Consider the following 16,123-nt stretch of genomic DNA (forward strand, 5'->3'; position numbering starts at 1 on the left):
AACAGGTGCAAAACAGAGGCTTTAATCCAAACAGCAACAAAAGAGCAGGAGCTACAGGCCCAGGGGGGCACATGGGAACCAGGAGGGTGATGATCTAACCCTGGGAGGGAGGCAGGCCCTGGGCCTCTCCTGGGAAACTTCATCTGTGACTCTCAAAATCCTGTCCCAGCCTCTGCCCAGACCATTGGCTGGTCCTGGTTCAAGCCCTCGGTTGTGCTTCTCGGTGTCCCCTCCCTGAAGGTTCTGTAGACTACACCAGGGAGGGGGCTGTGGAGAAGGGCAGGCCTGGCTGGGCAGGGAAGCCTGCAAGAGTCAGCCCAGGAACAGCCCCAGGAGAGACGTGGCCAGCTGCTGTCAGCACCCCCACCCTTGGGGGCCTGCCAGGCAGCCCTTCCCATGCTCCAGTCAGTGCCTGGGCCTGGGGGCCGTTGCTTACCTCATCCCGTGAGGGGGTGGGAGGACGAGGAGTGTGTGGCTGCAGCCTCTCCAGCCTCCCACACTGGCCACTCAATCTGCTAGAGGAGCAGGGCAGAAGCCCAGGGCTCGGGGGAGGCTGTGCAGTGAGGAGGGGGCAGAGGCAGCCGGGCCCTAGACAGGCTGGAGGAATGAATCCAGGTTCTCCACAGACCCAACAGCGAGGCCTCCCGCCCCGCCAACCAGTCTCTTAACACCACTCCTTGCTGGGGAGAGTTCTGGGAAGACAGGCCACCCAATGAGACGGCCCTCCCGGGTGTCCAGGGCCTACCCAAAGGGCAGCTTCCATAGCTGAGCCAGCCCCAGGGTGGGGGGGGTGGGGGGTGGAGGTATGCAGCTATGGACAGTAAATCTGGCAAAGTCAGGGGCCGGAGCACAGAAAGCCAGGACGGAGCTCTGGGTATAGATGCACTCTAGCTCTGGGGCTGCCTGAGGAGTCTGGAAGGTCACTGACTAGAACAGTCAAGGCCTTTCCAACACCCACCCTGCCCACCCCATGGCTGCCCGCCAGCCTCAGCCTCCAGCCCATATGCCCCCACTACATGGCTTAGGAGTGACCCACCCTTGCGCGGGGCAGCCACCCCAACCCCTAGAAAGGCCTCACGGAGAACTGGACCAGACAGCAATGGAAACAGTGAGATGCCTCCTCAGCCCCTGCCTCCGAGTGGGACTGGACAGGTAAAGCAGGAGAGGGGCAGGGAGCAGGAGTGGGAAACAGATCCTGTCCCTTTTTCTTGCCCATCCACCACAGGGGAGGTCAGGAAACTGGCCACACTTTGGTCATTTCTCCCAACTTGGGTCCTTCAACTTTGGGATCTGAGCCCTCCTCAAGCCCCCACTTACCACCCACCCAGTCAACAGCCTCTCATCAAACAGAAGAACAGAGGGAGGGGCAGGAGGAGGCGTGCCAGGGTCGGGGAGGGCACGGGAACCCCGGCCTGGATGGCGCTGGTGGCTTGGCCCCTCCTAGCCAGATGTGACAGGATGGATGGGCAGCAGGCTTCCGAACTTGAAGTGCTGGATCACAGGGAACTTCTCCAGGCACTGTGAGGAAAAGAAAGAGCGGAAAGGTAAGGCCACACAGCACCCAGCCGGCCAAGATCGGTCACTCAGGTCCCCGGGAAGCTTAGACAGCCACAGAGGCTGGGACAAGCTGCTTCCAGGAGGTGTCCCAACAGGACCTAGGAAATGGCCAAGTCAGAGCAGCGCCTTCAAGGAAGGGTGACAGATACTCTCCTGTTCCCTATCACGAGAGCAAGGGGGAAGGGGGAGGGAGAGGGAGAGGAGGAGCCAGACTGGCCCCCGAGTGGAAGCCGAGAGACGTCACTTGGTCCAGAGGGGAAGCTGGATACGGGACCAAAAGGACCCTCCTAATCATGGGACCTCCCAGCCCAGCCCAGGTCCTGGCCGTAGAGGTACGAGAACGTCTGAACATAAGCTTACAGAGCAGCTAGGGCCCATTTTTTCCATTTTTTAGGTTCTCTGGACTGAAAAAAGGCATCTTGGCACTTCAGAGTGAGACAATGGGAACCAGCTGACACCCAAAGCAGTTCCCTGCAGCCCTGTGTGGGTACAGGGACAAGAACACTGGACGCTGACATCCTGAACCCGCCCAGCCCAGCTCCTTCAGAGGTTGACCATTGAGACCTGCCCCAGAGGCTGGCTTAGTGCACAGGCAGCCCAAGCCTAGGCCACAGCCCTACACTGGCCTCCTGTGCCCACAGCCCAGCTCAAGTCTCAGGGCAGCAACTCCAGACAGGCAGGCAGGGTCTGCCAGGCTGGTCAGGGCCTCCTCCCACACCTTTGGCCATGGAAACAACCAGTATGCTAGGTGCCTCATGGCTGGGCTAGAATAAGACTTATGGCCTCAGAGCGGGTGAGAGCTTCGCTCTGGCTATAGTCTTGACCTCAAGCTAATGCAGAGGGACAATGGGTGCTGGGACTGGACCAACTTCCCTCACCTCAGAAACCAGCTGCAGAAATGGGGAGGGGGTTGGGTTGGGTTGGGGGGGTCCACAAGTCAGAGGAAAGGAGAGGGACACAAGGCTCAGGTGAGCAGGGTCCCAAGCCACAGCTGGGACCCTGGTGTGGTTCCTGGAGGAGCAGCAGATCCAAACCAGGGACAAGGCAGCTACCATTATGCTTTGGTCATCTGCAAGTGGTGGGAATGTGGAGAGCAGGCCCTGAAATGCCAGAAAAGGTCAAAGGTCAACCTGCCTCCAGCTCTCATGTGAGAACCCACAGGAGAGGCCAGAGGCTACTGGGAAGAAGTCGAGGCTCCCTACCCGGGAGCCTCCAGCAAACCCTTTTCTAGGCACACCAGGCAGCCCTGCCGTGCACCTAGATAGAGAGCTGCCTCAACTTGTCCCTCACAGGGCTCCCAACACCAGGCCCTTGAAGGTCCCAGCAATTCAAGTAGAGGGACCGTCTCCTCAGACACAGTGACGACCTCAGAAGAGACAGGCACTACCGCGCAAAGCCCCGGGAAGGCAGGCCAGGCAGGTCCTCCGACTCCTGAGCACCAGCACCAGGCCTGGGCAGGCTCTGTGGCTGCTCAGGAGGCCACTTCCCTCCAGCAGCCAACTGTGGCTCGTGGCCCTGGTCCTGCTAACCTCCTTCTGGACTTCAAAAGTGGTGGGTCTCAAAGGTCCCCATTGCCGTATGAGAACTGGGCTGACAAAGTTCCCTGGGCCCTTGGGGACCATAGGTAAGGGTTGCTTGCTGCCAACTCAGAAATGAGAGGGGGACACTACAAAGCCTGGGCTCTACCCCTCAGAGGAGTCACCTGGCAGCACCCAGGGCAGGGGCAATCCCAGCTCCCAGAGCGGGCAGCCCGGTAGATGTGTCTTGTCACCTATTGCTGCTCCCATGACTCGTCCTGAGTTGGTGGCCATTTTCAGCAGTGTCTTCCTTGTGTTCAACAACCATAGAAATGCCGGCCACCTTTACCCTTCAACTGTCCTGCTGACGGCCTGCACTGTCTCTGGCCTGCCTCGGGGACCCTGGGCCAAGGTCCCAAACAGGGAAAGAAGGCAGCTACAGCACTGTCTTGACACACGAGTGGGGCAGGCACCCCTATCACCACTGCTGGGACAGTCCCCAGGGGTGGAGAGGGCCAGCACTGTGCTCAAGTTCCCAGCAGAACTGTCAGAAAGAACAGAGCTGGGACAGAGGATACTGACCCGGGTGCACTCAGGCCGGAAGGAGCCTGGGCAGCCCTAGCAACTGCCTCTCAGATTAGAGAGGTATGTGGGCTGGAACCCAGACACAGGATGTGAAGCCCAGAGGAAGGGGATCCAGGGGGAGGGGCGGAAGGAGAGGTCTGGTCAGCTCAAGCAGCTCGCCATTAACCCCTTCAGGCCAAGCACAAGGAGACAGGCCAGCTGGAAGCATCTGTGCTACTGAATCACGCTACCCTCTCACCCCTCCCTGGTCCTGCTGCCACTCATAGATGGAGAAAGCTCTGAGCACCCCCTCACAGGAGGGAAGGAAGACTGACCAGGAATCAAGACATGGGCAGCCACAGGACAACCACCAAAGGTACTTTGGGTTCCATGGCTTCAGGTGAAGGACTACAGGTCCAGGTCTTCCTTGGCCAAGGTCAAGCAGCTTCTGCATTAGTGTGCCCAAGACATGGGAGAGCTAGTGGAAGGGGCAGGATGAAAAGACATAGGCTCTCTCCAGGCTGGGAGGGTGGTGCCAAGGAGCTGTGGGCAGGAGGCACCAAGAGAGGGGCAGCACCTCCCAGCAGGGGGAGCTCCAGCACCCGAGGCCCCTCCCAGCCACAGGTTTGAGAGTAGGGACAGTACCTGCCATTGGTCATTAAAATGCCAGTTCCCAGCCTCCCTGCAGATCCCCACCCACTCGGCAGCCACACACACAGCTTCCGAAAGGGCCTCTGGAGGAGCCCCTTCCCAAGAATGCCTTGTTTCCTGTCACCACAGGGACAGACATTCAGGCTGCCTGAGGGGCCTCTGGGCTCACTGGGCAGACGGGGCTTAGCCCAGTGCCTTTCTGACTGCCCACACACCAGATGGGGACTCTGAGGTTCCAGGTGTCACAGGCCCTGGACTAAGAGTTGGAGCAGAACAATGGGGTGGGCGCAGCAGCCTTGGCCCCCATCTGCTTGGTACCCAGCCCCAGAAACAGCACGGTAGCAGGGGGATGGCGGCAGCCACTCACCTCAGCCTTATACATGCGGATGAGGCCCTGGTTCACCTTGGACCAGGAGGGGACGGCGCTGATGTTCCACAGCTGGTTGGAGTGCTCTGCAAATGGGCCGGTCTTCATCTGGGAAAAGAAGACCACCAGCTAAAAGAAAGTCACCTGGAGGCTGGCCCTGTCCCCTGCGGCCTGTGCTCTGTCTTTCACACATACACACCAGGGCCAGGCCACAGCATATTCTGAGGGGCACACATGCACACAAGTGCCAGAAGCAGGGGTCCCCTTGGCCTTTGAGGCCCACTGGAAAAATACAACTACACTTGCCTGTACCCCCAGTTATCACTCTTCCTGCAGCAAAAATAAGGGCTGGGTTTCTATCACCTGACACATCCTGCACCCACAGAAAATGTCATGGCCACACAGATCCTGGTACAGCTCCTACCAGCTCCCTCATGCCACAGAGTGCCTCTCCAGCTGTGGATTCATTCCCATTCAGATAACAGCAGCAGCAGCTTAGACAACCCCATTCCCTGCAGCATACTTGGTCCCCACCTGCCAGGCAGAGCTAACGGGGCAGAGGAAAGGGGCTGCAGGAGGGCTGTGGTGGGTCTGGCCAAACATAGGCATCCACTGTCCCCTGCATGGCAGACAACGGAGGGAAGGAATGCGGGGTGCACAGGAGGCAGGGGCACCAGCAGCAGATTCAGGAAAGACAGCCTGGCTGGCAGGAGGGAGAAAGGGATGGCAACCACAACAGCAAGACTGGCAGGGGACACAGTCTATCCTTTAGCCCAGAAGTCTGACCCTCCAGGAAGGAAGAACATTCACAACTTGGGAGAAGGAAGTGTGTGTGTGTGTGTGTGTTTGTGTGTGGAGAGCTATTCTGCACTCCACAGCATGAGGCTTACAACACCATCCCAGCTCCCTCCCCAGCCTGTAGGCAGCACTATGCTGGGGAACAGGACTCAGCACTGGGGCCCCAGACTGCAGAGACAGACTGTAAAGCAAAGAGGCTTGAGTCTGGCAAGGAAGCAGCCTTGGACTCTGAGTGGGTGGAAAGTTCCAGATGAAGCTGTGCATGGAGGATTGAGAGTGGGGGACTGTTCCATGTTCCAAGCAAAAAGGAGAAGCCCTAAGTTCCCTCTGGGTGGTGGGGCACAAAGCCCTCAGGAGCACAGAGTGGCACCCCCAGCTGGGGACCCACTGGGCAGGCCCCTCACTTCTCCAGGGAGGCCAACTCAGAGAGTTCATCTGTGCCTCAGGCTCAGGCACCAGAGCCCAGCCCATCCTGGTCCCCAGAGGCTCTTCCTGGCCCTTCCCTGAACCTCATAGCATCAGTGCACCCCAGCTGACAGGGCCCCTTTGCACAGCTTTATTCCAACTGTCCTACTCGCCAAGATGCCACCTAAGCCTTTCCCAGATGCCCCTTCTCCGGGTTCGCTGCCTACTCCCAAGCCCTGTGAGCAAACTGCCTGGGAGGCACCCTGGTCTCTGCAAGGCAAAGGCATGCAGATGGACGCAGGGAAGGCGGGCCTCGCCCACCAGAGGCATGGGCTACATCCCCCAAAGGCCCCTGTGGCCTCGTGGCAGAGCCTGAGTGAGGCTGGGCTGTATGGAAAGGCAGACATCCCCAGGCCTCCAGAGCCCCCAGGTCTGCCTAAGTCCTTCAGAAGGAGACTGAAACTCTGGGAAAGGAAAACAGATGAGGAAGAAAAAAGAAATTGGGGGCGAGGCGACGAAAAAAATTAGCTCATTCTAGCCACAAAGGGAGAAGAGCGCGCAAGAACGAGCAAGCAGGCTGCAGTCCCGCAATGACCCCAGGGGAATCGTGTGAGTCAGAGCAGCCATATTGAGCAGGAAATTACTCACAGACGCTGCGTTCCTGCCTCTCCACTCCCCAGAGAATCGGCCTTTTGTAAATGGTTCCTCTGTCAGTAACTGAGGGGGATGGGCAGGGGGTGGGGGAGGCTCTGCACAGCGCCTTCCTGTCAGCTCCTTCCCTTCCAGCTGAAATCTGATCCCTCCCTTCCCAAAACTCCAAATTTAGAAGCCAGATTGAAACTGAAATTCTTTTCCTGCCTGCCCTGGGCTCTTAAAGGCGCCAGAGCTTCATTTCCCAAAGCAGAAGAAAAACTCCAGCGCAGGGTCCTTCACTGGGGACACATTCCAGGGCTATTAGGGCAGCAGAAGACTCCCCAGTTCCAAGATTCCCAACTTCTTGGTGTTTGGTTTAACCTCCTAGCTGCATCAAACCTTAGGAATTTCCAGGTCTCCAAAACAACATCGCCCCCTTTCTCAGCAAAGAGCACAGGGCCTCCACATAAACCCCCAGGCTCCTGAACCCCAGAGTCTGGGTGCACCAAACCAGGCCACTCACCCACCCACCACACTAAAGTGCAAGAGTAGAATTAAATACAAGTGTGAGGCTACCCAGCAGGTTCTGAGGCCCACGTCCCCCAGAATCCACTGCTTAACACCATGTATTTCAGTGAGTCTCGACCCCCTGAAAACCAGCCCTTGCAGAGAAGGTGCAAAACAGCCCCAAATTGCCCCCAGCTCCCACATTTCCCCCAATTAAATGTTACCAAATTCACCCAGAGTTCAGTGTGCCTTTAGCGCCACCTACTTGCTACAGTTCAAGAACGGTTTTGGGGTTTTTATACCACCATAACCAACTAAACAACAAAAATTGCAAAGTTTTAGCATGGAATCAATTCTCATAGTCCCTGAAGCTCCCACGACATTCCTCCTTCTCAGAATTACTAACAGGGATCTAGGAGCATGGCACAGTCACCAGAGGGAACCAGACAGCTTAGCCTTTGGGCCTGAAGGCCAGCGGGGTGTGGATCTGCACCCCCAGCTTCCCACCTGCTCTTCTTCTCTCCTAGGCTCTGCAGACCCCTACACTGCACTCCCAAGAAAGCAGTGCATGATCGGCTTTCAAGGCAGAAAGCCAGGCTGCTCGAGTCCTTCCGACCTTGGGCCAACTACACTGCTGAAGGCAGCAGATCTCCAAAAGCAAAGCAGTAGCCATCCAGCCGTCAGTCCCAGCTCCATTTGCTGACTTGGAAAAAATGTGTCATTCCCCTTTGGCCTCTGGAGTTTGGCAGAAGCCTGAGCCGAATGTTGACCAGGAGGGGGGAGGTGAGCTCTAGGCTGCTAACCATGTTTTTCCCTGCCTCAGGGGACTCAGAACAGGCAACCAAGGAGGCAGCCCCCTGGGGTGGGAGTGCACAGGCACCAGGGGGCAGACAAGCATGTGGCTTTAGGGAAGAGATAAGAGCCACCTCTAGACAGCAGAGTTAGGGCACCCTTTGCAAATTCAGGGATAGAGGGTTGCAGGCACAGGGTGGAGACATGGAGTCTCCACACCTCCTGGAAGCAAGGCCCTGAGAGCTCTGGGCCCCAGGATTTCCTTGCAGTCAGGTGTCCAAATACAGCTCTTGGTGCTTGTCCCGAGGTTCTGGTTCAAAAAGCTAAGGCGAGGCCTAGGGATTCCGTAGAACCCCACCACCCATGGGGGTTCCCACCTAGGGAGACAAGAGCTTGCAGTCAGAGCCCTTGCCAGGTGGGTTGGGCCCAGCGACTGCCACCACAGGCTGCTCATTTTCACTTCTAACAGTTCACTCAGGCGCATGTCCTTAGGCACTAAGATATGTCCCTTTAGGTGAAAAGCTGTCCCCTCCAGGTCACTCTAGTCCTCCATTCCTACAATGGCTCTGCAGACTTTGGAGGCCCCACCTGGAAGATGCTGGCCCTCCCCCCACAATGCCCACCACCTTCAAACCCACTGCACAGGTCGCCAAGTCTAGCTAGTAATTGAGTCTTAGATCAAGAGTCCTGCAGTGTCCAGAAGGCTGGTTAGCCCCTTCAGGAAAGGCAGAACGGACTTTCTCTTTCAATGCCCACTTTTAGTGCCACCCCTGCCCACCTTTGGTAGCCCACCCTGGGCTGCTCTGAGCCATCCCAAAGCCATCAGCCCTGGTCCCTCTAAGCTGTAGGCTGTTTCCCCCCTGCCTGTTTCTCTCACCTCAGTGATAAACAGGATACACTCCAGGAACATATAGTCCTTGTGGTTCTCGTTCACGGCCTTCTCGTCCACAAAGTGCCTGGGCTCCAGGTACGGGTGGTCTGGGAAGAGCAGAGCCCTAGGGGTCAGAACAGGCCCTCAAGCCACCTGGGCTCCCCAGCCCAGCACTCTCCAGGGCCAGTTTTGCCTGCAATGTTCTCAACAATGACCTCGCAAGAGCAATAAATGGCCTTCTCTGTGTGTCCAGTTGTGCATCACATGGTGATGCTCAGGCAATGAGGGACCATGCCCAGGAGCAATCCTCCTGCAAGATAATCATGGAGGGGCTGGGGTGCTGCGTGTGGCAGCAGGCATGGTGTACTGGGTTCAAACCCCAGCACTGAGGGGGGCGGAGGGAGAGAGGGAGAGAGGGAGAGAGGGAGAGGGAGGGAGAGGGAGGAATGTGTGTATGTGTGTATGTGTGTGTGTGTGTGTGTGTGTGTATGTGTGTGTAATGGAACTCAAACACTCCCATCAGCTAGTGATGCAGCCATCATGATGTTACACTATGGAGCAGAACCTGTCACTCTCAAGGTCATGGTGATGCTGGTGCAACAAACCTGCTGCATTACCAGTCACAGAAAACATAACACTCACACTTAGGTACTATACATAACACTTGATCACGATGATAAACGATTGCTACTGCTTTATGTTTTTACTATACTATACTTTTTATCATTATTTTAAGAGTATACTCTTATGTATAAAAAAGTACCATAAAACTGTTTTGGAACACCTCTTAATATATATACATTTTTTTTTTTTTAAACTTTAGGTGGACATAATATTTGTTTTTATGTGGTGTTGAGGATCGAACCCAGTGCCTCGCGCATGCCAAGTGAGCACGCTACCACTTGAGCCCCAGCCCCAGCCCCTGGAACGCCTCAATCTTTATGGCCACCGGCCTGTGTCAGGAGACAGCTAAATACAGCTCAGCTGTCCCAGGCGGCGCGGCAAGCACAGGATGCTGGCGCAATGAGACCACTTGAAAACACGCTTCTCAAACTGTGTCCAACATGAAGCGACCTGACTGTGTTCTCAGGCACTCAGATGACTGTCTCTCTCTAACTGTGACCCTGGATGAAGGAGGTCAGCCCTGTTTCCTCATCTGGGCGGTGAAGATGAGAACAGTGGCCCCTCGGGATGTTGAGGACCACATGACAAAAATTACCACACAGCACTCAGCACCACGCCTGGCCTTATGCGGGTAAAGACCCTTTACTGGGTGACCCTCCATTGGGTCACTAAGAAGATTGTGGGGTCAGGGAGTAACCTCTACCTAGGCACTGAGGGCAGCACCTCACACAGAGAGGGTCCTCTACGAACAGGCACCCAAATATCATCTTGTAGGCAGTTCATCCTACATTAAAACAGAGATAAACCGAGTGCAGATGAACCCCAGTGGCTTGGGAGGAGGATTATAAGTTCAAAGTCAGCCTCAGCAACTCAGTAAGACCCTGTCTCAAAATAAAATATAAAAAGGGCTGGGGGTGTGGCTCAGTGGTTATGTGCCCTGGGTTCAATCCCAGTACTAAAAAAATAAAAAAAATAATAGAGACTATGACACACCCCCCCAGCCCACTGGTGGATCCTGAGCGAATGATCACGTCTGGAGAACAGTTTCACAGTGGGGCATCACAGAGCAGGTCTGTCCAAGCCCCACAGGAAGCAGCCCACACCCCATCATGGCAGCAGTTCCCTGATGGGCCCCAGCACACAGATTGATAATAAGTGGATGACGTTGGTCATCAAATCGAAAGAGCCCCTCGTTTTCAACATAAAATCCCGCAGTTGCTGCCAGGAGCAAGGTGCATTTCACACAGTCCATTATGCATCCTTGCTCCAGCCCATGTCACTTTCCATTATCTTGGTGGCACTCGGCCTCCGCCTCCCCCGGCCGGCCACACGGGCTCACAGCAGAAGGTCGACAGCAAACAGTCTTCATCAATAGCAGGTCTAATGCCCGGCTTTACAAGCTGTCACTGTCTGCCCTGGGCAGGAAGGAGGGAAGGGAGGAGGGGCACACGGAAGGCACCCAGGGTCTGGGCAAAAGGATGGGCGCCCCCTCCATTACCTATCAGCTGTGAACTGCCCCAGATGAAGGGCAGAAACTGGAAATCATCCAGGCCCCACACACCCTGGCTGCCAGCCGGTTCCATCCGGTATGTTTTCTGGAGCTTCCTCATAACCTCCAGGTACCTGCATGGGAAATGGGGGTGAAAAGTGAGTACAGTCTCCATCCCTCAGCCCCTGCCTCCAGAAGAAGGCAGCCAAGAACCACGGAAGGGCGTAGCTGGACAAAGGCGGGAGGCCCAGCCAGCACCTCCAAACCACGTCACTCTGTCCCCCCAACTCAAGTCTTCTTTCTGCAGGAAAAGGGACAAAACACCAACTAGGAAACTGGATTTTGTTGCCATCAACTATAGCAAGTGAGACCTCAGGCAAGAGCCTCCACTTCTCCAACCTCCAGGTGCTGTCGAGAGGTTGGCGAGAGTCTAAGAGATCATCTCCTCGGTCCTCTCAGCTCCAACCTCCCATTTTGTCAGAATGGGGCTTCCACAGGCCGCACCGCCCATGGGCCTGTGCACTGGCATGGTGGAACGCACCCAGGAGCGGAGGCTCTGTGCACACGGCACTGCCCAGCGAGCTGCCTGGCTTCAGGGGCTGAGGGATCTCAGTAGAGACCGTTTCTCTGTGAAAGGAAAGGGACGCCTGCACTTCAAAGGGCTGTCACAGGACTCTGTGAGCTGAGCAGGACTCAGGACGGTGCCTCACAGGCCCAGCACCAGGAGCATAGCTCACAACACTTCCTTCCCTGGCCTTCATTTGAGGCCACAACCGGGTGAACAAGGAGTTGTGGACGCCCACAGCCAGGGCTCAGTTAGGACAGGACGAGGGTTGTAGGCACTAAAGACCCTCCGGCACCCCACCCCAGGACAAGAGACCCCCTTGGCTCCCAACCCCAGCAGCGCCTCTCCTGCCCCTGTTCCCCCTTACCGATTGAACACCTTGAAGACAATAGCTATCTGGTCGTCCACCCGGAGCACCCCGATCTTGCAGAGACAGCAGAGGAAGGCAGCAAAGGCCGCCTCATGCCCTAGGGGAGAAGAAACAGTCAAGTGGACAGTCTTCCAGGAGAAAATCCGGGCTGCTCCTGACCTGCTAGAGGCCAGCGAGGAGGTAAACAAGCCCTCTCTCCTACCCAGGAGGACCTGGGCCTTTCCAAAACATCCATAAGAGTTCCCCAAAGGCCCAGGCTAGTTTTTGTTTTTTGTCTTTTTTGATACAAGGATTGAACTAAGGGAAACCTCACCAGTGAGCCATAACCCCAGCCCTTTTTGTTTTCTACTTTGAAAAAGTGTTTTGCTAAGTTGCTTACAGCCTTGCTAAATTGCTGAGGCTGGCCTCAAACTTGCAAACCTCCTGCCTCAGCCTCCCAAGTGGCTGGGATGACAGGCATGAGTCACTATACCTAGCCAGGCTATTGGCTTCTTAAAAAGACACGTACCTGCTGGGCACGGTGGCTCATGCCTGGTATCCCACCACTGGGGAGGCTGAAACAGGAGGATTGCACATTCAAAGCCAGCCTCAGCAATGGCAAGGCACTAAGCAACTCAGTGAGACCCTTCTCTAAATAAAATACAAAATAGGGCTGAGGATGAGGCTCAGTGGTCAAGTGCCCCTGAGTTCAATCCCCAGTACCAAAAAAAAAGGGGGGGGGATGCACATTTTATTTTATGGTTTTACTCATTCAGCAAGCCTACCCAATTTACTGAGCACCTACTATTTTTGTAGTCATTGTCCACGTCAGGTACTGGTGAGACAGTAACAAATGAGAACACGGGTAGGAGGCAAGAGGCACCAGGGAGTGGGGCCAGATGCTGCTGGGGGCACAGAGGCTCTTTCATCTGACAAAGCTTCTGTAAGCAGTTGCCTTGAGGTATAGTAAGTGCTCAATCAGTTATTATTTGAGTGATGATACTGAGCTCACAGAGACTATCTTTACAAAACCAGCAATCAGCTCTGAGTAGCCACCATGCATGTGGCATTGGCTCCCCCTGGTGGCCCAATCCAGAGCTGCAGCATTAGGCTACCCACACACACCTCCCCAAAACAAGGGCACCCAAGCAGGCCCCAGTAGGCTGTGAGGGCTGGGGGAACTGCTGCCAGCTCGGAGGAGGGCCATGAAACAATCCCCAGCAAGAAGAAAGCTGCAAGGCCAAACCCGCACAGACCCCACAAGCAGCAGATACCTGTGCCGTAGTCGATGCGCGTGGAGTTCCCCACAGACTCCTTCAGGTAGACAGCCACTTCAGGCACGGCTGCGGCCAGCTGAGGGGGCACGACTGTGGATACCAAGTTTTCTGCTTCCTGATAGCACAAGAGACACAAAGACAGGGCAGCAGGTCAGGTAGTATGTGGGGCAGCATCTGGCTGGAGCCCAGGCTGCCATGTAGGCTGGCCCTGCGCCCTGATCTGAGTGCCTCAGAAGGACGGACACTTACTTTTCACAGCAGAAAGAATACCCTGGGTTGACCTATCACCTGCTGACCTTCCCCCAGGGCACAGGGGTCTGAGGCCAGGACAGAGAATCTACTCTCCTTCTGGTAACTCACTGGGAGCCCAGAAGGACTCTGGGAGGCCAGGGCTACTGTCCCCATAGTCAACATCCTTCACACTCCAGGGCAGCAAGAGCCTGTGCCATAAATATGCCAAAGAAACACAAAAGAATGTCCCAAGCAGCATTATTCTCCCTGATGGAGAGCCCAAATACTCTGCAGTTTGACATGGTGATGAGTGTAATGGTAAGAACATAGGTCATGATCCATATGGCTGGCCAGGTACAGTGGCGCACATCTGTAATCCCAGCGGCTGGGGAGGCTGAGGAAGGAGAACTGCAACTTAGCAAGGCCATTTCTCAAAAAATTAAAAAAGGGCTGGGGAAAGGGCTCAGGGACAAAGCGCCAAAGGTGCAATCCCCAATACCAAGCAAACACTTTAGATGGGCTGCTCAGGTCTCTCTCCACCCCTCCCCACCCTCAGAAGAAGCCTTGCTGGAAGAGCCTCCTGTGCACCTTCCAGGGTGCTCCTCACGCAGATGCAAGCAACACAGACACGTACTTTATTTCCTCTTTCTCACCACCTGCATCACTACACGGGTTCTTCCTTCACTTGACATTAAGTCACAGATTCCCTTCCAATGAGCTCCCTGCACAGTGTCCTTATTCTTCTTTATAGCTGCATGGCACTCCATGGTGTGGGTGGCCCAGTATTGGATACCCCTCGATGGGTACTTGAGATATTTCCTATCTGCTGCCAATACCAACAGTAACTTAACAAGCAGCCTCCTGACTGGGTATTTAGCTCAGTGGTAGAGCACTAACTCAGCAATTGAGAGACCCTGGGTTCCATCCCTAGCACCACAAAAAAACAAATAAGTAAAAAAGTAAGCTTGTTCATGAGATCATGTAACCACAGTAGCAGTTCCCAGAAGACGTCTGGGACATACGGTAAACACATTTGCAATTTGAGAAAATGGAATTGCCATTTTAACAAATTCCCTGTGACTTTTATGTGCTCAAAAGCTTGATATGCCTGCTCCACACACGTAGGCCCTTCTCCCTTCAGTGCCAGAACCAGCCTCCCACCGGCTCACCCCACATCTGTGCTGTGGCAGCCTTACCTCATCGAGCTTGGCATACCAGGTCCTGTAGGCCTTGTTCCCAAATCGAGAGGGCTGGTCCACCGGAGGGGTCTCATCAATCCACCTGTCGAGTGTGTTGAGAAGGGCCACCAGCTTCTCAATGGCCTGCATGGTAAAAGAGAGGTACCAAGTCAGTGACCTGTGGCCCTAGGCCAGAGCAACTGAGGGAAGTCCCAACTGCTGCTGGATGGTGACGCCTCACCATGGCACCTTCTGATCATCCTCCTTGCTGACCCCCTTTCTTCCCAACTATCCTGAAGATGAAGGAGGGTCATGGGTGCAAGGGGCAGTGGAGCTTTAGAGAGGGACCAGCACTAGGCCAATGGGAAGGAATGGGTGGTTCAGCACTCTTTCTATGGAGGGCTGCTGGACAAGCACAAGCCCGGCCCTGAGCTTTGCTAAAATAGAGTTTATTGTGGCCTTCCATAAGGACACCTTCCCTCCCAGAATACAGAAGTGTAAAAGGAAGGACATGAAAGTGGGGAATGGCCTGCCATTCACAAACGATCCACATCTCAACAAGCCCCCTGCTCTTGTTTTTTTCAAATGTATTTTTTAGTTGTCAATGTGCCTTTATTTTATTTATATGTGGTGCTGAGAATCGAAACCCAGTGCCTCACACATGCTAAGCAAATGCTCTACCCCTGAGCCCCAGCCTAGCCCCCTCTGCTCTTTTTATACTTTGTCTTTTCCCATGTTTAGCACGAACTCTGACGGCAGATGGGCCTGTATTCAAATCTTAGCCAAAACACTACTGAGCTGCTGCAACTATAGTTGTGAGCCTCCATTTCTTCATCTCAAGTCTAGGAACAAGGGTTCCTACGGTGCACAGTGCCCACACAGGGTGGCAGGGTGACTGATGCACACATGGACTTGAGACCCAGAGGAACCTCTTCCCACATCAGCACGAATTGAATGCTATGATGCCCCTACTGAGTGGGCACATCCCACTGCACAGTGCATGGCAATTGATCTGGCAATTCCTTGCTACTAAATGTCTGGGCCGTTTCCAATTGTTTCACAGCACAGACCACACTATGGTGAACGATCTTCGACTCAACCTCCATGGAAATGCTGGACCATCGCATGCAATGCCCACCTCAACACCTTTCCCTCAAAAGACAGGGACTAGGGAGTGGAAACGGTGCCATGGAGACGGGAGGTACGAGCGCACAAACATCACTCAGAAAAGAGATCTGGGCAGCTAGAGACTGTGGCTTGGAGGAGCTGGCCAGAAATGAAGGCAGGAGGGAGAGAGCATGCAAAGGCAATCCCAAGCCAGGCAGATCCTGCCTGTGTCTACAGGAACGAATGGCATCAGGAGAAACCTCAAGGAAACCCTGGCAATAGCTAGGAACCAGCAGGGCAATGCCCACAGAAAAAGCAGTGTCTTAAAGGCAGAGTCAGATTGCAGCTGTGTGCAGGGCCGCTGTTGTGAGTGGAGATGCCAACGGCTGTTGTCCCCCTGTAGTGGGGGAACTTTGGCCAATGAAATACAGGCTAATCTGCAGCTCCAGCTGTGTCCAGTCAGGAAGCACCAACCACGACACAGGCAATGTGCCGGGCTGTGCAGCTCCCTTGTACCTGTGCTCGGCACATGGGGGAAAGGAAGAGAATTCTTCCTTTAATACCTGGCTGAGGCAGATTGCTAGGGTGGCATAACTGCCTTGCTGAACCGTGACAGCAAATGCTGCCACAGCCTGGCTTTG

At 55.1% G+C, this 16,123-nt stretch overlaps 1 protein-coding gene across 4 annotated transcripts in view; it reads right to left on the reverse strand.

Moving 5' to 3' along the window:
- Positions 1–16,123, reverse strand: part of Ptpa (protein phosphatase 2 phosphatase activator) — a 27,195-nt gene continuing 11,072 nt past the window's right edge. For all 4 annotated transcript variants that reach the window (XM_076845292.2, XM_077108796.1, XM_076845291.2 and 1 more), the window contains exons 4-10: positions 14,394–14,519; positions 12,964–13,081; positions 11,708–11,807; positions 10,785–10,909; positions 8,669–8,769; positions 4,657–4,764; positions 1–1,518 (exon numbers count right to left, since the gene is read on the reverse strand). In XM_076845292.2, the coding sequence (XP_076701407.1) occupies positions 1,441–1,518; positions 4,657–4,764; positions 8,669–8,769; positions 10,785–10,909; positions 11,708–11,807; positions 12,964–13,081; positions 14,394–14,519 (756 nt within the window). In that variant the 3' untranslated portion in view covers positions 1–1,440. The remainder of the gene's footprint in view (positions 1,519–4,656; positions 4,765–8,668; positions 8,770–10,784; positions 10,910–11,707; positions 11,808–12,963; positions 13,082–14,393; positions 14,520–16,123) is intronic.

The sequence above is a fragment of the Callospermophilus lateralis genome, chromosome 2 (assembly GCF_048772815.1).
Source record: "Callospermophilus lateralis isolate mCalLat2 chromosome 2, mCalLat2.hap1, whole genome shotgun sequence".
NCBI classification, from domain to species: Eukaryota; Metazoa; Chordata; class Mammalia; order Rodentia; family Sciuridae; genus Callospermophilus; species Callospermophilus lateralis.